The sequence below is a fragment of the Mastigoproctus giganteus genome, chromosome 6 (genome assembly GCF_048544385.1).
Source record: "Mastigoproctus giganteus isolate SK-2022 chromosome 6, ASM4854438v1, whole genome shotgun sequence".
In the NCBI taxonomy this organism is placed as follows: domain Eukaryota; kingdom Metazoa; phylum Arthropoda; class Arachnida; order Uropygi; family Thelyphonidae; genus Mastigoproctus; species Mastigoproctus giganteus.
In genome coordinates this window covers 124,127,745-124,153,081 of record NC_143580.1, presented here as the reverse complement: position 1 = coordinate 124,153,081, position 25,337 = coordinate 124,127,745, and the positions used below count along the sequence as shown (strand labels likewise).

The 25,337-nt window shown below is 38.1% G+C and overlaps 1 protein-coding gene across 3 annotated transcripts in view; it reads right to left on the bottom strand.

Annotated features, from left to right (window-relative positions):
• LOC150084557 (disheveled-associated activator of morphogenesis 2-like) overlaps positions 1–25,337 on the bottom strand; it is a 575,048-nt gene that overhangs the window by 276,897 nt on the left and 272,814 nt on the right. For all 3 annotated transcript variants that reach the window (XM_090375315.1, XM_090375314.1, XM_090375316.1), the window contains exon 6: positions 20,700–20,835. In XM_090375315.1, coding sequence (XP_090231441.1) covers positions 20,700–20,835 — 136 coding nt within the window. The remainder of the gene's footprint in view (positions 1–20,699; positions 20,836–25,337) is intronic.

Genomic DNA, 25,337 nt, shown 5'->3' with positions numbered 1-25,337 from the left:
AGTTAAATAGTATTTAACATTAGCTTAAATATAATCATATTTGGAGAACCAAAGCAATATGATAACCAGTAGTGCTATTTGAGTTTGAGAACAAGTTTTTAAAACCAAACTGAAACAAATTGGCTGCTGTAAAGGGATAAGTATTTTTAATTTTTACCATATTCTTCATTAATTAACATACTACATTGTGTTTGACAGAGATATTAAATATGTTTAGTAGCATTTATTAGCTTCTTATTTTGAATTTAACTAGCAATTTTTGGAAGTTACGACTCCCTGTGTTGGCGCCAATATTGTTGAACTAGCCGCCATATTATAGTCAATAAGAAATAGCGTAACTTATATATATCTCGAACTGATAGTGTAAGGTGTAAAGTAAAACTAGATAGCGTAATACGAAGCACTCAATTAGGAATCTATTAGCTTATTATAGTATTATAAATTAATCAGAAATATTATTAATCTTATTAAATTTCATTGTTAATTAAATTGTATTTAAATGGAAATCATGACCCAGACTAGAGCTGCAAAGCAAAGATCACAGACTAGCGAGGGTGCTGTGACTTGGGGGAGAAAAGAAGGGGGCAAGTCTCCAACGCATCACAGTCTCAAAAAATGTGCGAAATGTTTGCTGACCTTTCTAAAACAGGACATAATCTAGCCAAGGAGGATGCTTTTGTGTGGGCTAGGTGTCTAGAATGTCAAGAAATTAGGCACCAACTCAGCATTCTGATGGGCATCTATGAGAGCTTGAGATGTAGGGTAAGTGCCATCAAAGAAATTAATAAGAGGGGGCCCCATCAAGCTCCTAGCTGCCCAGCTCAATGGCAGAGCTCACTCCTGTGCATCAGGCAACACAGAGGCAATCTCCAAGGCAGAATGCACTGGTCCCCAAGGAACTAGTTATTGTTGGTGACGCTATTGTCAGGGAGATGGGGAATATACTATGCAAGAAGGATAGGTGGAACAGGACCAGGATATATCTGCCAGGGGTAAAGGCTGATGATCTTGTAGAGCAGATATCTTTTAAGGGCACAAAAGGCGATATTGTTGTACACATTGGAACTAATGACATTAAGAGTAAGAGATCTGCAGATTTACTCTACAAGTATAGGTCAATGTCAAAAAAAAGTCTCGAGTTAGGGTTGAATACTACTTCCTATCGTGTCTGGGAAATTCTGCCCAGACACAATAGGAAGTAGTATGTGATGAGAGCCTTGTCGATCAGTCCGGCCCTGGAGAGATTGTGCAAGGCTCAAGGAGTAGAATTTTTTTTAAGCCTGGTCTGAGTTTGTTAACAGGAGAGACTGCTTTTACATGGAAAGGGTACACTTAAATAGAAAGGGTGCAAGAATATTTGCTGATGCTATCGAGGCAGTGTTAGGTAGGTCGGAAAAATTCTAGCTTTGTTGTTATTTGGTTTTTTAGGAGCATTAGCAACATATTGCTCCGGGGATATGCGGTGGTCATTCACTGACCTTTCCACATCCTCCGTATTTGGTGGTCATGGGCTTGAATCCCGGTCTAATCAAGAATCATGTGCTACGCACTGCTGCTCCTGCCCACCTGGCTATGGAGGCGCCCACACATGGAAAGCAAGGCAACGGAGATTTCCAGGACTGTTGCGAAATATAGTGGAACAAATAAATACATGGGTTGTTAGGATAACTAAGAGTAGAAACAGGTGAATGTATACTTGCATGTACACCAATGCTAGGAGTATAGTTAATAAATTTGATGAGCTTGAAGTGGTAGTCAACACATCAAAGGCAGATATTGTTGGGATATCAGAGATGTGGCATGATGTAGATATCAGACACAGACATAAGCTGTGCAGAATTTGAATTTGGGGAGTACAGTGTGTACAGAAAGGATAGATAGGACAGGAAAGGAGGAGAGGTTATGCCGTTAGTTAAGAAACACATAAAATCTGCATACAATTGATGTTGGTGGACAATGCAATGTTGAGTCTGTTTGGTGTGACATAAGCACTGGGAAAGGAAAACTGAGAGTAGGTGTGTGTGTGTTATAGGTCTAATGAATCTGATGAGGATAATGAGCAATTATCCTCATCAGATTCATTAGATTCAATTGTGAAGAGAATTAGAGTGGGCAGTAAATGAGAATGTCTTATAATGGTAGATTTTAACTTTCCAGATATTGACTGGAACTTGTGGTTTCGTCACTCGCACATCAGCAAGATTTTTGTGGATTTGTTGGATGACTGTTTTCTACAACAACATATTCAAGAGGCGACCAGAGGGAGTAATACTCTTGATCTGATTATCAGCGGTGATTATTTATGCATTAAGAATTTGCAGATAAAGGAACCACTGGGTGACAGTGACCACAATGTAATGATGTGGGAATTACTTAAAGGTGTAACTGCTATCAAGGCTAAAGGGAAGGGCTATTGCTTTCGTAAAGATGATTACAGCGATCTCACACAGTTTTTAAATTCTGTAGAGTGGGATCAACTGATGATGTTATCGACATTGAATTCTAAATGGGAAGCCTTCAGTGACATAATTTTGGAGGCTACTAGGCTTTTCATTCCAACTAAGAAATACTGTTCAAGGTTTAGGCCAAAATGGATGTCAGATGAACTAATGAGGCTCGTGGCAGAGAAGAAAAATGTATGGGATGCATATTAGCATTAGCATTAGCATTAGTAGAGGAATTTTATGCAAGAAAGTAAGCTTATGCAGCATCAGCCAAAAAAAAAAAAAAAAAAAAACCCACTTCCACTTCACCCCTCTGTTCGTTCAAAATACCTGTCCAGCTGAGCCTTCATCTTATTTAGGCTATCAATTTCCACTACAAGGGATGGAAGTCTGTTCCACCAACCAACCACTTGCTGGCTAAAGGCAAATTTCCGCACGTCTATCCTACATCTGTCTTTCCTCAATTTGAATTTATGCCCTCTCAGATGATTATTCTGAGCTAGAGGAAGAATCCCATCAGCATTGAGCATGCTCAAACCATTCAAGGCTTTATACACCTCTATCAGATCACCTCGCTGGTGCCTAGTCTCCAGACACTGTAATTTGCAAAACTTAAGCCTTTCTGCGTAAGAGCACCCCTTTGTTCCATTCACTAATCTTGTTGCCCTTCTCTGTATTCGTTCCAGCAGCTCTACATCCTTCTTGAAATGAGGCCTCCAGACCTGTATACAGTACTCTAGGTGTGGCCTGACCATTGCCTTATACAAGGGAATAATCACCTCCTTATCCCTGCTGGAAAAATTCCTGTATATCATTGACAATACTCCATGAGCTACTCTTACAGCCCATCTGCACTGCTCAGAGAACTTCATATCTGCCTGCACAACCACCCCCAAGTCCCTTTCATTCTCTACCCCTGTCAGTGTAGTACCACAGAGTTGATACGTTGCTCTGGGGTTGCTGTTTCCCATGTGTAGTACTTTACATTTGTCAATGTTAAACTTCATTTGCCACCTCTCAGCCCATCTGCTCAACCTTTCCAGATCCTGTTGCAGCAGCATAGTGTCAGTAGTGTCCTTGACAACCCTGCCAACCTTTGTATCGTCTGCAAACTTGGACATTAAGCTTGATATACCATCATCGATATCATTTATAAATACAGAAAACAATAATGGCCCCAACACTGAGCCCTGAGGGACTCCACTAATAACATTAGTCCACGATGAGCAGTGTCCATTGATTACCACTCTCTGTCTTCTGCCCCTCAACCACCCCTTTATCCATAGCAGCAATTTGCCTCCAATGTCACACTGCTCCAATTTGTGTAGCAGTCTTCCATGAGCAACAGTATCAAAAGCCTTTCTAAGATCCAAGTATATAATATCAAAGCTATTCCCTGCATCCAGTTCTTTTGTGACTGCATCATAGTATCCAATCAAATTGGTCAGGCAAGACTTCCCCTTAACAAAACCATGCTGTGTCCGAGCTATAACTGAAGTCTTGTCTAAATGATCCTGCAGTGCTTCTTTAACCAGCGCCTCCATTAATTTTCCTGGAACAGAAGTTAAGCTCACAGGTCTATAATTACTTGTGTCAGCCTTTGATCCACCTTTGTGAATTGGGGTCACATTTGCACATCTCCAGTCTATGGGTACCTCCCCTGAGTCCAAGGAAGCTCTCATAATTATGGCTAAGGGTTTGCTTACTTCCTTTGCTGCCTCCTTTAATATAACTGGATAGATCCCATCCACCCCGGGTGCCTTTCTTGTGTTTATCTTCAACAGTTTCTCCTCCACTTTACTCCCAGTTATTTCAAGATTCTGTAGCTTACTGCTATAGTTGAATACACCTCTGGCATTCCCCTTGCATATAAAGTATGAGGTGACACAGTAGTCTATGGCAGATATAAACTAGTCTGTAATCAAGTCACAAAGGAGGTCAAGCAGATTAAGAGAAATCCTTGGCAAAGGATGCAAAGAAAAACAGAAAAGAGTTCTTTACTTATATAAACTCTAGAAGTAAAGGGATGAATCAGATTGGACCACTTAACATAGATGGGTTGACTATTGATGATGATGCTCAGGTAGCTGATGAATTGAATGAGTATTTTGCATCTGTATTCAGACATGAGAAATTACTCAACGAGAGGAGTGCCAGAACTTAACAGGGAGCTAAATGATTTTGTAGTAACTGAGAGTAAAGTGGTGGAGAAATTGTTGAAGTTAAACATAAAAAAGGCACCTGGGATCTGTCCAGTTATATTAAAGGAGGCAGCAAAGTAACCAATTATGAGAGCTTCCTTGGACTCAGGGGAGGTCTCCATGGACTGGAGGTGTGCAAATGTTTTGCCAATTCACAACAGGGGTTGAAAAGGTGACACAAATAACTATAGTCCTATTAGTTTAACTTGTGTCCCTGGGAAAATAATGGAATCACTGGTTAAAGAAGCATTGCAGGATCATCTAGACAAGACTGCAGTAATAGTTAAGATACAGCATGGGTTTGTTAAAGGGAGGTCTTGTCTGAACAATTTAATTGGATAGTATGATGTGGTCACAAAGGAACTGAATGCCAAAAATAATTTTGATATCATATACTTGGATTTCAGGAAAGCCTTTTGATACTGCTGCACATGGCAGACTGCTGTTCAAATTGGAAGGTATGGCATTAAGGGTAAGTTGTAACAATGTATAAAGGGATGGTTGAGTGGGAGATGACAGAGATTGGTAATCAGTGGACACTGCTTTTCGTGGACAAATGTTGTTAGTGGAGTTCCCCAGGGTTCGATGTTGGGCCCATTGTTGTTTTGTATATTTATGAATGATATTGATGAGGGTATATCAGGTTTAATGTCCAAGTTTGCATATGATACAAGGGTTGGCAGGGTTGTTAACGACAGTAAAGACAGTATGCTACTCCAACTGAATCTAGATAAGTTGGGAAATGGGCTGAGAAGTGGCAACTGAAGTTTAACATTGGCAAATGCAAAGTACTACATATGGATAGCAATAACCGAAGAGAAACCTACCTACTGTGTGGTACTACACTCAGGGAAGTGGAAAGTGAAACAGACCTCGGGGTCCTTGTGCAGTCAAATATGAAGTTCTCTGAGCAGTGCTGATGGGCTGCCTGGGCGGGTTATGGAGTCTTGTCAATGATATATAGGAATTTTGCTAGCAGGGACAGGGAGATGATTATCCCATTATACAAGGCAATGGTGAGACCACACCTAGAGTACTGTGTACATGTCTGGAGGCCTCATTTTAGGAAGGATGAGCACAAAGAAGGGAAACAAGATTGGTGAGGGGAACAAAGGGGTGCTGTTACGAAGAATGGCTTAAGTTCTGCAAATTTCAGCCCCTGGAGAATAGGCACCTGCAAGGTGATCTGATTGAGGTGTATAAGGCCTTGAGTGGGTTGAGCAACCCATTCAAGGATGGGTTGCTCCACCCATTCAAGGATGGTTTGCTCCACCCATTCATGCTGAATGCTGATGGAATTCTTCCTCTTGCTCAGATTAAGAACCTGAGGGGGCACAGATTCAAATTGAGGAAAGACAGTTGTAGAATAGATGTGTGGAAATTTGCCTTTAGCCAGCGGGTAGTTTGGTGGAACAGACTTCCATCTTTTGTTTTGGAAGTTTATAGCCTAAATAAATTAAAGGCTGAGCTGGACAGGCATTAGGAATAAATGAAGAGGTGAAATGGGTGGTGTTTTTTTTTTTTTGGCTGATGCTTCATTAGCCTGCTTTCTTGCATCCTATGCCTCTACTAATGCTGACTCAAATTTGCAAAAAAAAAGAATACCCATGAATTTCCAGTACTTGTTAATATCATTGAAGCTAACAAATACTGTTTTGCAGTATCTGTTATGTCAGTTTCAGTGTGAAAACCCTATTATGCTATTATGAAAAGAGAAAAGATTTGTGTTCAGCAGTTCTTGGTCAAGGAACTGATAAGTTTAAAAGAAGGCATGAAATATAGCAAGCTATTCTAAGTCACGTTTAACATTTTAATAATCTATTATCCGACCAGGTGGGAAAAAAAAAAAGAGAGAATGAATTCGGATCTTTTCTTTCTGGTGATACTTGGAAATGATCTTGACGGCCAAATCTGAACAGCAGTGTCATTGTCATAAACAAAATGTTGGCTCACATCTGAAGATAGCAAAGTGTGCAACAGTGTTTTTCTTAAAGCACTTATTAATGTCTAAGAGATAATCAAAACAGAAATCTTAGGTAATTAATGTTTGAAAACATGCATACTAGAAAAACCGACCTTTGGTTGTGTTTCAAATTAAATGCATATATATCATCATTGAAATTTAATTTCCAGTGCAGTGTGAACTTGTATAAACTGGCTGATTTTTCTAAAAGATCTCTTGTTTTCCTCCAGTTTTTTTTGAAGAATTGCTTCATTTTTTTTTTTTTTTTTATAAAAAATCTTTTTTTAACTGTTTTGGTCAAAAACAGGTAATAAATGAGCTCCATCCTCCTGGGCAGGCTTTCCATCTATGTAATTATGTCCTACATTCCCCTTGCAGAACAGTCTTGTGACCAGTCAAGCTGCCAGTCTGGGTCACATTAGTCCGGCCCTCCTCTGACATTCCATACAGTTCAAATTAGGACTATTCTATGTACTGTCCATTTTGACTTTTGTACATTCATGTTCATGAAATCATTCTTGAACAGCCAATCTGGTGATATGGCATGAGACATTATCTTATTGAATGAAACATGGATATGTACCAAAAAATTGCCACAAAAAATGCCTTGTTGGTAGCCTTGATTTCCTGAACGACCAGGAAATCAAAGCTACCAACCTATGCCATACCATGAATGACAATGCCACACCATAACCTTACGTCCTCTAAATTGCATTGTTAGCATAATGTACTCTGATAGCAGATGGGTTCTTGGCATCCTCCACACACACACCTGCCCATCTGATTGGACTAGTGTGTGTGTGTGTGTAGTGAGATTCAACATGCCACAGAACTGATTTCTATTTATCCATAGATCAATTATGGCATTTATTGCATCATGCAAGGTGAGACTCCTGATTGCAGCTTATGATGTTTGGCTAATATCAGCTACTTTCCTATGAAAATAGGCTCTGGAGCTCTGTACAACAGATGTGTTTGCACAGACCTTAACCCTTGATATCTTAAAAGTGCTGGTTGTTAAACTCCTCCTTTAACCCCTCTTGTCATGTGGAGTGAGCTTTCATGAGCTTTCTGCAGATGGATGGATGGTGATACTATCATGATTCCATTTCATGGTCTTCCTGCACATTGATGGATGGTGACGATAGTGATACCATCATGAAGGTTCACGACACCATCATTTTATGATGACATCAACCACTAGTAGTTGCCTTTGGATGGAGTAGGTTATTGCACAGTTTAACCAACCAGTAATGCAACGTATCACAATAATTTCTCCATCAAAATCAGTCAGCTCAGTTCTACATGCCATTATGAGTGAGCTTCCATGATCTTCTTGCACATTGATGGATGGTAGTGGTGGTGATACTGTCCTGATTCCATTTCATGATAACATCACTGATAATTGACTTTGGATGGAGTAGGCTATTGCACAGGTCAACCATCCAGAATTGCAACACACCACAATAATTTCTCTCTCAAAATCAATCAGCTCAGTTCTACATGCTGTTATAAAAACATCTAACTTGTGTGGCTCATATGCCTTGCTTACATATTAATCTAAGTTACTTGTTTGTCCAGTAAGGTTGAATAGACTGTGAGAATGGGGATATCTGGCTACCTTTAAGATCTCATTATATATACAATAGACTCTCGATTTTCCGGGATAGATGGTAAAAAACAAATCCCGGATAATCAATTTCCCAGTTAATCCAAAAATACAAAAGTCCCCAACATACGTAAGAGATATGTTCCAGGACTTCTTACTTCGTTGAGTTTTACGTAACTCGGGAATGACTGATAACATATAGTTACTATATTATTATCGACAAATCTGAATTCCGCGCAATACTTGTTAATGTTTGGCCATTTTGATACATCCTTATTATAATGATTCCTTAGAGATTTAACAGATGCACCATTTTCAAACTTTTGAATAATTTCAAGTTTTTGTTTAACTGAAAACACAACACTTTTGCGTTTTCCCATAATTTTTGCGATTTCTAAACAAAAAAAAAAAAAAAAAAATCTGACATCCCTGACATAAATAACGAAACAAAATTTGTCTTTTTGCGCTGCAACAGAATACAACAATCGACGCGACACTATAAAACAAACTAAACATTTGGTCTCTCTTTTTTTTGAGCGGTGGGTGTGAACTCAGTGGGGATTGACGACTTATAATGCCGCTTGTCGCTTATTTACGACTTGCAAAATATCTGTTTATACCTATTCTAGTTATTACTTGAATTTTTTGATTTCTGGTTGATTGTTTTTATTTATTTTTTAATTTGCAGTCTTGAAGTGTCCCAGTTAATCCGCTTCCCGGTTAATCGAGAGTCTGCTATATATTTATTAATAATAATACATAACTAACATTTTATGTTTCTGTAAAGTGTAGCTGTATTTTACCAGCATTATTATTAATTATTGCAAATTATTAGTTCACAATACACATGTTCCTGGGAACACTCAGAAAAAAGTTTGTAAACTATACAAAAATATGTCTCAGCCTGACAAATTCAAATTCTGTTATACGAATTCCATTGACACATGTGCACGCATGCACGCACACTCACGTGTGCACGCGCACACCCACACCCACACACACACACACACACAATACTGTAGTGTAAGAACTGTTTTCAAAGAACTCTACATTAAAACTCATTAATGTAATAATCATATAAAAGGTTGCATGGCACTTTTGGCAGTCAAAGAGAAGTTTGGAGAGTGTACAGATGTAAATTTTGGCTCAGAATCTCTAGAATAAGAATCAGAAGAATTTGAAGAATTAGAATTTTAGATTATGTACATAAAACTGAGCTTAGCTTTCTATATCTACTGGGAAGAATGAGAAGTTCAAGTTATTCTTCAAGGTACATAGAGTACCACCTCCTCCTAAGAATTTAAGATACTGGTAAATTTTACTTCAGAAATACTATACTAGCTAGTTGTACAAGAGACTGAAAACCCAATTAAATGAATATATTCTGGGGTAGTGAAGTCACACACACATGGAATCTGGAATCTTGCTATAAGTGATGTGGCCACCTCATTACAGCAAACCATCAGTTAGCGTGCTGACAACCAAACAGCCAGTGGCAGGTCGTGACTCTGATGTGTGGGCACGCTGCTTCTTAAAGTTACATTAAATTGCCTTGGCTATAAGACAATTCCACAACCCACCAAACAGGCACTGACTCGACCATTGGGAGCAAAATGTGGAACTGTCTAGCACACAGCTCTGCCTATGATTAAACTTCAAAGTTGAAAACGATTTTGTGTTTTTATTCCTTTATTATTGAAATGATTATTGGAAATACAGTAGACTCTCGATTTTCCGGGATACATGGTAAAAAAAAAAAAAAAATTCTCGGATAATCGATTTCCTGGTAAATCAAAAAATACAGTAAAAATCCCTGATATATGTAAGAGATAAGTCAAGGACTTTTTACATAAGTCGGGTTTTACGTAACTTGAGAATGACTAAAAATATTGCTACTGTATCCATGATACGCCAAAATTATAAAAACCACATAATATCCTCAAAAGACACAAAAAAAAAAAAAAAAAAATTGTTCCAAAAAAGGCACCAGGGTGTATCTGCATGCAGATACACATCTGACACAGCACAATTTATTTATAGTTACAGTTATATGAGGAAGCTGCAGATTGTGAAAATAAAATTTCTCGTTGTGATAGTCATTTGTATTGCAAATGTGCTGGAAGTACAATACAAGGTGGTCAATATTGATGCCATAAATAGGTCACAGGAAATGTTGGCAACATTCCTTATCTTTCAACTCAATCTTTCATTTCAGTCAGAGACTGAATATTAACTTAATAAATCCTGTCCTTGAGATATTTATTCTTACAACCAGAAGTCACAAAGATTAAGCATTAGCAATAATAATGTCATTTCTGTCCAATGATGACTATACTATTTAAGCTAATGTGTACCACCCACTGATCAGTTGGAAAAGGCACTTTTTCTTGAAAACCACTTGGAACCTTTATTTTTATCACTACCCTTTTTATATTATCTGTTTTTAATTGACATTATTTATTTTTATCTTCGTACTCATGTATTTTTATTGATTTTATTATTATTATTTTTGTCAATTGTCGACTAATTTTATCAAGTTTTATTTTTAGTATACATCATATTTTATCAAAGTTTTATTTAGCGTTTGTGTTTGGATGTTGCAATAAATATTTTGGGTGATATGATTTACAGTGCTCAAATCTTTTTTTCCTAATATAAGGATTAATTTCTTTGTATTTGAAAAAAGTGTGGCAAAATGGTGAAAAGTGATGTAGTCACTATCAAGTGTGATCAAAGAAACTTTTACTAACCAGCAATGTGTGGTGCAGCTAAACTCTGCATAAAAACTGTTATGTCCAAGCATCCTCTCCTTATCTTGATAGGTAGGAATCATGTGGTGTCAGTGAAGATCACCCATGATTGTACACATTTCTAGATCGTGTGTTCGAAGAAGAGCATTTCAATTTACAATTGAAATGGTTTTCAAATGAATTCAAATTTACTGTGAACTTATATCAAACAGTAACATGTGGTCATTGAAGAGGAACTTTGTTGATAACACGTGATGATTTTCTCCACGCTCAACAATTATGAGTATTTGCACCACCACTGAGCCATGAATGAGCCTTATCAGTCCATACATGTAATGTGTGTTATCTTCCTCCTCTATTCTATCCAGAAAACATGAAGTTTAGTAGTAGTATAGTAGTAGTAGTAGTAGTAATAGAGGATGTGATGCAAGAAATCAAGCATATGAAGTATCAGCCAAAAACAAAACCAATTTCACACATCCATTCCCTCTAAAAGTTTCCAGCAATTAACCACCTGGTGGCTAAAGGCAAATTTCCACACATCTATTCTACAACTGTCTTTCCTCAATTTGAATTTATGCCCCATCAGGTTCTTAATCTGAGCAAGTGGAAGAATCCCATCAGAATTCAGCAAGTGCATCCCATTCAAAGTCAGTGCACTGTTGGGAATCCCATGGATTTAACAGGTGCAGCATATAGATCTTTTAAGGAAACCACTATAAGAAGTATGAAAGCACTTTGTGAACAGCTGCCCAAGGAATATTTAGTTGTGACACTGCTCTGGCTCTAGTGAATTACTTTGCTTTTGTGAACACATAACAACAGTGATTTCATTAATCATTGTTTCAGTGCTAATGATTATCATCTATGCACGATTGTTTTTTTCACATTTGCTCACAATTTTGAGCAATCCATTTGGAAAATGATCCTCATCTTAAGTTTTTTATCCCAAATATTCCCAAAGCAAAGTCAGGATATACCAGTGTTGTTTAGGTAAAACAGTTTTGCCAACAAAGCGCACTCTTTCATACAGAGCTCCATGTTTACGATTTCTCACTAATATGGTTGCATCCACTTTTACTGAAGATGTGTGCATAACTAATCATGTCATGAGATTTAATTTGCATATTGATGCTTACTGTGCTAATGTTAAAATTAATGTTTTATACTTTTCATTTCCACTCAGTCTAGACACTGTCTCTTCTAGTGTCTAGACTAAACTTGTAGACATAGACTTCTGTAGCTGCTGCAAGCTGATAAGTTTCATTGAAATTTTATCATATTTTTGATTAGTTAGCATATTAATTTGTGTTTTACAAATAGATTAAATAGGCTTAGTGGCATTCATTAGCTTATTTTTTAAATTTAGCTAGTGATTTTGTAAGTTACAACTCACTACTCCTACCATAGGGTAGCAGTGTTTAGGCTGGAATATTGTAGTGTAACCAGTAGCTCAGAACAATAGTAAGGTTAGAATTGCATTAATTAAGTATTTTGAAGGGTTTAATTACCTCTTGGGCATATATCTGTTGTATTTTTTGGTTATTTAACATATTAATTTGTGTTTTACAAATAGATTAAATAGGCTTAGTAGCATTCGTTAGTGTATTTTTTAAAATTTAGCGTGACTTTGTAAGTTACAACTCGCTACTCTTACTGCTATCATATTGGTGTTTTGACTGGAATATCATAGCGTAGAAGAATAGTAGGAATTAAATTATTATAAATAAGTATTTTGAAGGTTTTAATCACTTTTTGGACATATATCTTTTGTATTTAGCCAAGAATATAACTAATTTAGTATTGTGATCATTACGGTACAGTGTAACTTGATAACATATATCTCGAATTTGATGGCTAAGGTAAAAAGTAAAACTATATAGCCGAATACTGTATTACTGAATTTAAAAAAAAAAAAAAAAAAAAAGTTCTTGTTTATACTCCAGCATGACCACCAGGTCAGTAGAGTTTACAATAAATCAATCAATACAAGTTGTTAAGGTGCCTCCGTAGCCATGTGGGCAGGAGCAGCAGTGCATAGCACACGCTTCTTGATTAGACCGGGGTTCGAGCCCGTGAGCCACCAAATAGGGAGGATGCAGAAAGGTCAGGGAATGAACACCGCATATCCCCAGAGCAATATAGCCTTAGTTGCTAATGCTCCTAAAAACCAAATAAATAACAACAAGTTGTTAATCATATTTAGCAGTCATGGGCTCAAACCCTGGTCCACTCAAAGAGCGTATGCTACCTCACTCGTGCTCCTGACCACTTGGCTATGTCAGGCCTTTAGCTTAGTATAGCATTGTATAGTCAAGTATAGTTCAATCAATTAAATCAATTAAATTTTCATTGTTAATTAATTAAATCGTATTTAAAGAGAAATCATGACCCAGACTAGATCAGCAAAGCAATGTGCACAAAGTAGCAGGAGTGCTGCACAAAGTAGCAGGAGAACCAAAGACAGTGATTCTCCAACCCATCACAACCTAAAGAAATGTGCAACTTGTGATAGGTTTATAGAACTTTCTGGGAAGAGACATGATGATCCGAGGGGGTTGCCTTTATGTGTGCTCAGTGTAAGAGGTGTGAAGAAGTTAGGTGCCAACTCAGCACTGTTATGGGCCTTTATTAGAGCTTGAAGGACAGGGTAGAGGCCCTCAAAGGACTTACGTTGGGGGACCCATCCAGCTCTCAGCTGCCCACATCAATGCCAGGGCTTGCACTTGAACACCTGGCAACACAGCGGCAACCTTCAGGGCAAAATGCGCTGGTCCCGGAGGAGCTAGTTATTGTCAGTGACTCTATTGTCAGGAATACAGGAAATATATTGTGCAAAAAGGATAGGTGGAATAGGACCAGGGTATGTCTGCCAGGGTCTCAAGTTGATGATGTTGTTGGGCAGATATCATCTTTTAAGGGCACAAAGGGTAATACTGTTGTACACATCGGCACTAATGACATTACGAGTAGGAGATCTGCAGACTTACATAAGAAGTACAGGTCAATGTTGAAAAAAAGTCATGAGTTAGGGTTAAATTTAAAAGTGTCTGCAATTCTGCCCAGACATGATAGGCAACCAAAGGGAATATATGATGGGAGCCATGTCAGTCAATTCAGCCCTGGGGAGATTGTACAAGGCTCATGAGGTAGAATTATTCAGAGCATGGTCTGTGCTTGTTAACAGGAGAGATTGTTTTTACAGGGATGAGATGCACTTAAATAGAAAGGGTGCAAGAATATTTGCTGATGCTATCAAGACATTATTAGGAGGGTTGGAAAACTGATAGCTTGGGGGGGATTCACAGACTAATAGATTAATGGTAGCCACAGGCAGAATTGAAAGTGATTCTTGCACTGCTTCTAGTGAAATGAGCAGCAATCTGCAAAGCAAAGTATTGGAGATTTCAAGGGCTGCTGGGAGTCATCACGGAACAAGTAAATACATGGGTTGTATTAGAGTAACTAAGAGTAAGAACAGGTTTATGTATCCTTGCATGTACACCAATGATAGGAGTATAGAAAATCAATTTCATGAATTTGAAGTGCCGGTCAAGACATCAAAAGCAGATATTGTTGGGATATCAGAGACATGGTGCCACACAGATATAAACAGTGCAGAATAGCAATTTGGGGAGTACAATGTGTACAGAAAGCATAGACACGCCAGGAAGGGAGGAGTGGTTATGCTGTTAGTTAAGAAACACATAAAATCAAATGAAGTGCATCCAGTTGACATGGGTGGACAATGCAATATTGAGTCAGTGTAGTGTGAAAAGAGCACTGGGAAAGGGAAAATAAGAGTAGGTGTGTGTTATAGGCCTAATGAATCTGATTAGTGTAGTGAGCAATTGTGCAGAGAAATAGAGTGGGCCATTAAATCAGATTGTGTTATAATGGGGGATTTTAACTTCCAAGATATTGATTGGAACTTGTGGTTTGGTCATTTGCACACTAGCAAGACTTTTATGGATTTATTGGATGACTGTATTCTTCAGCAACATGTCTCAGAGGCAACCACAGAGAGTAATACTCTTGATCTGATTATCAGCAGTGATACTTCATGCAGTAAGAATCTGCAGATAAAGGAACCACTAGGTGGCTGGCAGTGATCACAGTGTACTGATGTGGGATTTACTTAAAGATGTAACTGCCATCAGGGGTAACAGGAAGGGTTCTTGCTTTCGTAAAGGTGACTACAGTGATCTCAGACAGTTTTTGAATTCTATACAGTGGAATCAACTGATGTAATCAACAGTGAATTCTAAATGGGAGGCCTTCAGGAAATTAATCTTGGAGGGTACTAGGCTTTTTATACCAACTAAGAAATACTGTTCAAGGTTTAGGCCTAAATGGATATCAGATGAATTAATGCAGCTTGAGGCAGAAACGGAAAATGCATGGGATTCATATAAATTATCAGGCAACACAGAAGCTTATGGCAGATATAAGCTAATCTGTAATCATATCACAAAGGAGATTAGGCAGTCAAAGGAAGATTACAAGAAATCTTTGGAAAAGGATGCACAGAAAAACAACAAAGAGTTCTAGATTTGATAATAGAAAGCTATTAGATGCTCGATAAACTCTAGAAGGAAAGGGATGAAACAGTTTGGTCCACTTAACATAGATGGTTTGACTATTGATGATCATGCTTAGATAGCTGATAAACTGAATGAATATTTTGCATCTACATTCACACATGAGGAATTATTCAAGGAGGGGAATGCCAGAAATTTATCAAACTCTAACAGGGATCTACATGAATTTGTAATAAATGAGAGCAACGTTGGAGGAGAAATTGTTGAAGTTAAACGTAAGGAAGATGCCTGGGGCGGATGGAATCTATCCAGTTATATTAAAGGAGGCAGCAAAGGAAGTAAGCAAACCCTTAGCTATAATTATGAGAGCTTCCTTGGACTTTGGGAAGGTCTGGATGGACTGGAGATGTGCAAATGTCTCCTCAATTCACAAAGGGGAATCAAATGGTGACATGAGTAATTACAGACCTATTAGTTTCACTTCTGTTCCATGGAAAATAATGGAGTCACTGGTTAGGGAAGCAATGCAGGATCATCTAGTCAAGACTGCAGTTATAGTTCAGACACAGCATGGATTCGTTAAGGAGAAGTGTTGTGTGACAAATTTGACTGGATACTATGATGTGGTGACAAAGGAATTGGATGAAAAGAATAATTTTGATATCACATACAGTGGATTCCGGTTATTTGGGCCACCGGTTAATCAAGGCAGCCATTTAATTGGAACAAATCTTAAAGAACAGAACCTAATCGAGAAAATAGCCAGAGTTTTCTTCACTTAATTGGGACAACATGCTGTTTAATCAGTGCAGGAAACTGCAGCACTCGAGATTACCCTACGATTGTATCCGACCATACTACATGGTCTGGTTAATAAAAACAATTAGCAGTTTCTGGTTTATTGGGCTTTTCTGTTAGTGCAATATAATTATAAACGGATAGTAAACTCAATCTTATTGAATTTGCGAGAATACTGACAACTGGAATTCTGTGGGTTTTCACATTATTATGATGAAATTGTTTCCCCTTCCATGAAATCTTCAATCATATAAAAAACATAAATAAAATTTCAGAATCTTCTCTTCATTCCTGTTTTTTAGGCTTCGTAATATGTTACTCCGTTCTTGCTTGTGCGTATCATGTAAGTTGCAATTCTGCATGCCGTGTTCTTTGTTATTGATTGCATATTTTTTTTACTTTTTAAAATTTTAACTCCCCCACCAAAATGTCAGTGAACAGAAATAGCAACTAGTTGTACGTATGTACATATTACAGTACATATTAATTAAGCTATTCACATAAGTGTAAATTTATTTTTATTTTCCTGGAAAATATTTATCCGATTTTCGTCTATCATTTAATTTTTTAATTGGTAAGGTAAAAAAGTGTAAATTTGTGCTTAATATACTGTATCTATACTTCTATAGCCTGTGGATAATATTCATCCTATTTTCACTTATTAGAATCACTGTTTAATAGAATTAAAATTCAATTCACAAACATGATCACAATGACCAGCACTTACTACATATCGTATAGTGAACATACTTTACTATGGTGCATCCATTGTAATGTGATTTTATCGTACAGAGAATCAATCGGGGCAGCTGACTTCACATAATTTGGGCAGCCACTTAATCAGGCCAAAAAAAGAACTATCCTGATTCCAAATAACCAGAATCCACTGTACTTGGATTTTAGCAAAGCTTTTGATACCATGGCACGTGGAAAACTACTGCACAAATTGGAACAGCATGGCATTAAGGGCATGTTGCTACAATGGATAAAAGGATGGTTGAGTGGGAGAAGACAGAGAGTGGTTACAATGGACATTGGCACCTCCGTAGCCAGGTGGGCAGGAGCAGCAGTGCATAGTACATGCTTCTTGATTAGACCGGGGTTCGAGCCCATGAGCCACCAAATATGGAGAATGCAGAAAGATCCGGGAATGACCACCGCATATCCCCTTAGCAATATGGCCTTAGTTGCCAATGCTCCTAAAAACCAAATAACAACAACAACAACCAATGGACACTGCTCCTCATGGACTAATGTTATTTGTGGAGTCCCCCAGGATTCGGGGGACTTCACAAATGGGCCCATTGTTATTTTCGGTATTTATCAATGATATTGATGAAGGTATATCAAGGTTAATGTCTAAGTTTGCAGATGATACGAAGGTTGGCAGTTATTAATGACAGTAATGATAGTATGATACTGCAACAAGATCTGGAAAAGTTGAGCAGATGGGCTGAGAAGTGGCAACTGAAGTTTAACATTGACTTAATGTTAAACTTCAGTTGCTATTAAATATAAAGTGCTGCATATGGGTAGCAGTAAACCCAGACTACCGTATCAACTGGGTGGTACTACATTCAGGATAGTGGAGAACGAAAAGGATCTAGGGGTAATTGTTCAGTCAGATATGAAGTTTTCTGAACAGTGAAAAAAGCCTGCAAGAGTGGCTCATGGTGTCTTGTCAATGATATATTGGAATTTTGATACCAGTGATAAGGGATGATTGTCCCCTTGTATAAGGCAATGGCCAGGCCACACCTTGAGTTCTGTATACAGGACAGGAGGCCTCATTTTAGGAAGGATGTAGAGCTGCTGCAATGAGTACGGAGAAGGGCAACAAGATTGGTGAGTGGAACAAAAGGTTGGTGTTACCAAGAAAGGCTTAAGTTTTGCAAATTGTAGCTTCTGGAGACTAGGCACCTGTGAAATGATCTAATTTGAGGTGTATAAGTCCTTGAATGGATTGAGCAAGCTCAATGCTAATGGGGTTCTTCCTCTTGCTCAGATTACTCACCTGAGCGGGCATAAATTCAAATTGAGGAAAGACAATTGTCGAATAGATGTGTGGAAATTTGCCTGTAGTAAGCGGGTGGTTGATAGTTGGAACAAACTTCCATCTGTTGTAGTGGAGGTCAGCAACTAAAATAAGTTCAAGGCAGAGCTAGATAAACATTTGGAGTGAATGGATGGGTGAAATGGGAAGGTTTTTTTTTTTTTTTTTTCCCTTTTGGGCTGAGGTTTAGGTTAAGGTTGCTTTCTTGCATCATATGTCCTAATAATGCTAACTCCACAAGTTTCATCTGTAGATAATTTATGGTTTTCCACTAACAGGCAACCAAAGTAATGCAATCTAATTTTAAATTATAACATCTCTCTCTTTATAGATAACTTGAGATATACACAGAATAAAAATTTGTAGTATTTTTGTTGGCCTGATTTTAAGTGTGCGAAAAGTGCTGTGCTGCACAATGCTATACAGCCCATTAAACTTAAAAATTAAAATATGTATCAGATGATTATAAATTTTTGTATTCCTCCGGTAGCATTTTTACTTTGATCTGCATCGTTTCTTGTATTAAAATTGAAATCATCATCAACAAGTTCTCTGCCACATGACCGGTTCTTGAGAGCCAGAACACAATCACATTTTCATTCTGCCCTCTCCTTCCAGTCCACGACACCATCAGCCCCTATTAGATCATCTAGTATTTCAGTTCTCCTTCTTCCTCTTGGTCTTTTTCCCATCATTTTTCCTTCAATTACATCTCTTAACAAACTTTCCCTCAGTACATATGAACATTAGTAGAGGTATATGATGCAAAAAGAAAGCTTATACAGCATCAGCCAAAAAAACAAAAAAAAAACAAAAAAACTTCCCATTTCACCCATCCATTCACTCCAAATGTTTGTCTAGTTCTGCCTTGAATTTATTTAGGCTGTCAACTTACACAATGACAGATGGAAGTCTGTTCCACCAATCAACCACCCACTGGCTAAAGGCAAATTTCTGCACATGTATTCTACAATTGTCTTTCCTCAATTTGAATTTATGCCCCCTCAGGTGATTAATTTGGGTAAAAGGAAGAATCCCATCAGCATTGAGCCTGCTCAACCCATTCAAAGCCTTATACACTACAATCAGATCACCTCACATGTGCCTAGTGTCCAAACACTGCAAATTGCAGTGTTTGGAGACTAGGCCTTTCTTTTTAAGAACAACCCTTTGTTCCATTCACCAATCTCTTTGTCCTTCTCTCTGTTCTAGCAGCTCTACATCCTTCCAAAAATGAGGCCTCCAGACCTGTATACAGTACTCAACTTCCTGTACAGTACTTCCTGTATATCAATGATAAGACACCATGATAGGTTATGGTGTCTTGTCAACCTACTCTTGCAGATTGTCTGCACTGCTCAGAAAACTTCATATCTGACTGCACAATTACCCCCAGGTCTTTTTATTCTCCACTACCCTCAGTGTAATATCACACAGTTGATATATTATTGTTGGGTTACTGCTACCCATATGGAGTACTTTACATTTGTGAATGTAAAATTTTCAGTTGCACCTTTCTGCCCATCTGCTCAATTTTTTTAGATCATGTTGCTTGTTATGTTTGTTATTTGGTTTTTAGGAGCATTAGCAACTAAGGCCATATTGCTCCGGGATATGCAGTGGTCATTCCCTGACCTTTCCGCATCCTCTGTATTTGGTGGTCACGGGCTCTAACCCCGGTCTAATCAAGAATCGTGTGCTCTGCACTGCTGCTCCTGCCCACCCGGCTATGGAGGCACCCAGATCATGTTCCAGTAGCACACTGTCATTAACAACCTGCCTACCTTCATATTGCCCTGCATATAACTGCACACAGTATTATGGAGACCTTACTATGCTTGTGCTTGTGTATGCATGCATGCACACACACGCGTGTGTGTGTGTGTGTGCGCGTGCGTGCGTGTGCGTGCGTGCGTGTGCATATGCGTGCTTGCGTGCGTGCGTGTGTGTGCGTGTGTGTACAAAAGAACAGCAAAGAATAGTAAAAAAATGTTATTTGTATTATAATCAGCAGGAATATTTTTGTAACATAGTCTAAAAAGAAGGTATATAATCTTTTTTTCCATTTTTGTATGGTAAAAAAAAACTGTGTTTAAGTCCTGTGACTGATTTATACTAGTTTGTTATTACTTAGGCATGAAATTTCCTCAAAATCTGTTTAACAAAGAACAACTGAAAATAACTGACTGAGAGTTTTTCAAATGCATGAAATACCCTACACAAGTTTCATGAAATTAGCAAAGAAAAACATAATAACTATATAACTATAACATTCAGAACTTCATAATATTTGCTGTAATTTATGAAATGTATGGGTATGTTGCCTTAAATAGGTCTTACCGAATTGTTCATCAGTGCTTTAACACATCCAATAATGGATGTATGGATTGGACTTTCACTAGTTTCATAATCCATATTATTAAGGAAGGTCAACAGACACTTGAGGCCATCCTGCTCCAAAAATCTCATTACAAAACTGAAATGTAAATAATAAAATGAGTATGATATAGTGTTATGCAAAAAAATGTAAAATATAATAATAATAATACAAATAGAATATGGTCTACCAAATGTATTTAGAAAATAATTTAATTATTGTACTTGATTAGAGATATCTTTCCTGACCTATTATGAAAAATGAGAAGCCCAGTACCCTGTTGTCTTTCTTGCTGCTGCCTATTGTGAAAAACGAGCACAGTACCCTATTTCTTGGTGCTGACTAAATTTAGTAATGCATATTAGACTCCTATCAGCAATGCAAAACAGAGCTGGGCTTCCCTGCCCTGTTTCTCATTGACATTAGCCTTGTAAGGTATCCATACTTAGAAACCAATATTTCAATCATGCTACTTGATGAAGAGTCTCACCCCAGCCTGCTGACAAAAAAAGAAGCATGACACACCAGCTTTCACTGTTACCAAGTGCTCTGCTGGTAAATGTAAATTTTGTGATATTTGCTTGGCAATATTCCACTGCTTGGCAGCATTCCATTCCGATACTTAGTTTAAAGTTTAACTTAGATAGAGATTTTGTAGGTATTACTTAGTATCGATAAGAGTATCAAATCCACGTGTTACAAGTTGCAGCTCCGTTGAACGAGAGGTTTTTTTTTTTAACCATATTTAGCCGATTTATTAACATTGACATTAGCCTTGTAAGGTATCCATACTTAGAAACCAATATTTCAATCATGCTACTTGATGAAGAGTCTCACCCCAGCCTGCTGACAAAAAAAGAAGCATGATACACCAGCTTTCACTGTTACCAAGTGCTTTGCTGGTAAATGTAAATTTTGTGATATTTGCTTGGCAACATTCCACTGCTTGGCAGCATTCCATTCCGATACTTAGTTTAAAGTTTAACTTAGATAGATATTTTGTAGGTATTACTTAGTATCGATAGGGTATCAAATCCACGTGTTACAAGTTGCAGCTCCGTTGAACGAGAGGTTTTTTTTTTTAACCATATTTAGCCGATTTATTAACCAATTGTTATATCAAATTATTTTCTGTAAGCAGCAAGTCAGGATCCTTAGTTTATTCTGAATTGAGACAGCGAGATTTGCAAGTTAATCGATACTTAAGTGTCTGTAGATTTACCGTTCGTAACTTGCCCCCATTGTTATGCGATACAAAATATCTCGAACTAGATAGCATAAGCTTAGCATAGTATAATACATAATATAATATTGTCAATTAATCAGTAAATCTATTAAACTTGTTGAACTTCATTGTCAATAAAATTGTACTTTTAACTATATACATATAATGACTTAGATTACATAACATAAATAATTAGCAAAAATAAATAATTAATACTTAACTTGATACGGAAGTTATATAAAGGGATTTCATAGATAACACTCGATACTGAAACATAAATATAGCGTTATAAATGTGTTGGGATACAAATTTAGGGTTTTAATTTTGTACTGAAATTGAAATTTTTATAGAAATTAAATTGAAATCATGACTCAGACCAGAGCAGCAAAGCAAAAGGCTCAAGCTAATGGGAGTGCTGTAGTTCAGGGGAGAACTGAGGGGGGCAGTTGCCCTCTGAATCACAGCCTTTTAAAATTCACTATCTGCTTGATGTTTGTGGAGCACTCAGGTACGGGACATGATACTGCCATGGGGGATGTCTTTGTATGTGCGCGATGCAAGGAGTGTAAGGAAATCAGGCAACAACTCAGCGTTGTTATGGGCCTATATGAGAGCTTGAAGGACAGGGTGGATGCCCTCGAAGGAATAAAAGTGAGGGCCCATCAAGCTCTCAGCTGCCCACACCAATGCCAGAGCTTGCACTTCGGCATCACACAATACAGTGGCAACCCCCAAGGCAGAATGCACTGGTCCCAAAGGAACTAGTAGTTGTTGGTGACTCTATTGTCAGGGAAACGGGAAACATGCTTTGTAAAAAGGATAGGTGGAACAGGACCGGGGTATGTCTGCCAGGGGCAAAGGTTGATGACATTGTAGAGCGGATATCATCTTTTAAGGGCACAAAAGGTGATATAGTTGTACACGTTGGCACTAATGATATTAAGAGTAGGAGACCGGTGGAATTACATAACAAGTACAGGTCACTGTTGAAAAAAAGCTGTCAATTAGGGTTGAATTTGAAAGTGTCTGCAATTCTGCCCAGACACGATAGGAGGGAGTATATGATGAGAGTCCTGTCGATCAATTCAGCCCTGGAAAGATTATGCAAGGCTCAAGGAGTAGAATTTTTTTCAGCCTGGTCTGTACTTGTTAACAGGAGAGACTGCTTCTACAGAGATGGGATGCACTTAAATAGAAAGGGTGCAAGAATGTTTGCTGATGCTATTGAGGCAGTATTAGGTGGGTCGGAAAACTGCTAGATTGGGGGTATACAAGGACTAATAGATTAACAGTAGCCACTGGCAGAGGTGAAAGTGATTCTTGCACTGCTTCTATTGGAATAAGCAGCAGCTTGGAAAATAAGATGCAGGATATTTCAGAGATTGCTGGGAGTCATTGGGGTACAAGTAAACACATGGGTTGTGTTAGGGTAGCTAAGAAAAAGAACAGGTGAATGTATACTTGCGTGTACACCAATACTAGGAGTTTGGTAAATAAATTTGATGAATTTGAGGTATTGCTCAAAGCATCAAAGGCGGATATTGTTGGGATATCAGAGATGTGGTGTCACACAGATATAAGGAATGCAGAACTGGAATTTGAGGAGTACAACGTCTACAGAAAGTACAGAGAGGATAGGAAGGGAGGAGGGGTTATGCTATTAGTTAAGAAACACATAAAATCCAAGGAAGCGAAGCCAGTCGACATTGCGGGACAGTGCAGTGTCGAGTCAGTTCGGTGTGACCTAAGCATTGGGAGATCAAAATTGAGAGTAGGAATGTGCTATGGGCCTAACGACTCTGATGAGTATAATAAGAAACTGTACAAGGAAATAGAGTGGGCCAGTAAATCAGAGAGACTTATAATGGGGAATTTTAATTTCCCAGATATTGTCTCGAATTTGTGGGTTGGTCACTCACACACTAGCAAGGCTTTTGTGGATTTATTGGATGATTGTTTTCTAAATCAGCATGTTCAGGAGGCAACTAGAGGGAGTAATACTCTTGATTTGATTATCAGTATTGATTCTTCATGCATTAAGAATCTGCAGATACAGGAACCACTAGGTGGCAGTGATCAGAGTGTGCTGAAGTGGGATTTACTCAAGGAGGTAATTACCATCAGAGGTAAAGGGAAGGGTTATTGCTTTCTATACAGTGGAACCAACTGATGATGTTACCAACAGCAAACTCAAAATGGGAAGCATTCAAAGAACTTATCTTGGAAGCTACTAGGCTTTACATACCAACTAAGAAATATTGTTCAAGGTTCAGGCCTAAATGGATGTCAGATGAACTAATGAGACACATGGCAGAGAAGAAAAATGCATGGGATACATATAAATTAGCATGTGACACAGAAGCCTATGATAGATATAAGTTAATCTGTAACCAAGTTACAAAGGAGGTTAGGGAGGCAAAGGCAGATTACGAGAAATCTTTGGCAAGGGATGCAAAGAAAAACAGCAAGGCGTCCTTTACTAGAAGGAAGGGGATGAATCAGATTGGTCCACTTGATATCGACGGTTCAACTGTTGATGATCCTGCTCAGGTAGCCAACAAACTAAATCAATATTTTGCATCTACATTCACACATGAGGAGTTATTCAGGAAGGGGAATGCCATAGATGAAGTAAACACTGGCAGTGAGCTAGATGATCTTGTAATAATTGGGAGTAAAGTGGAGGAGAAATTGTTGAATATAAATACAAGAAAGGCACCTGGGGTGGATGGGATCTATCCAGTTATATTAAAGGGGGAAGCAAAGGAAGTAAGCAATCCGTTAGCCATAATTATGAGAGCTTCCTTGGACTCAGGGGAGGTACCCACAGACTGGATATGTGCAAATGTAACCCCAATTCACAAAGGAGGATCAAAGGCTGATACAAGTAATTATAGAACTGTGAGTTTAACTTCTGTTCCAGGAAAATTATTGGAATCACTGGTATAAGCACTGCAGGAGCATCTTGACAAGAATTCAGTTATAGCTCAGACACAGCATGGTTTTGTTAAGGGAAGGTCTTGCCTAACCAATTTGACTGGATACTATGATGTAGTCACAAAAGAATTGGATGCAGGGAATAACTTTGATATTATATACTTGGATCTTAGAAAGGCTTTTGATACTATTGCACATGGAAGACTGCTGCAAAAATTGGAGCAGTGTGGCATTGGTGGCAAATTGTTGCTATGGATAAAGGGATGGTTGAGTGGCAGAAGACAGAGAGTGGTAATTAATGGACACTGCTCTTCGTGGACTAATGTTATTAGTGGAGTACCTCAGGGTTCAGTGTTGGGTCCAATGTTGTTTTCTGTATTTATAAATAATATTTATGATGGTATATCAAGCTTAATGTCCAAGTTTGCAGACGATTCAA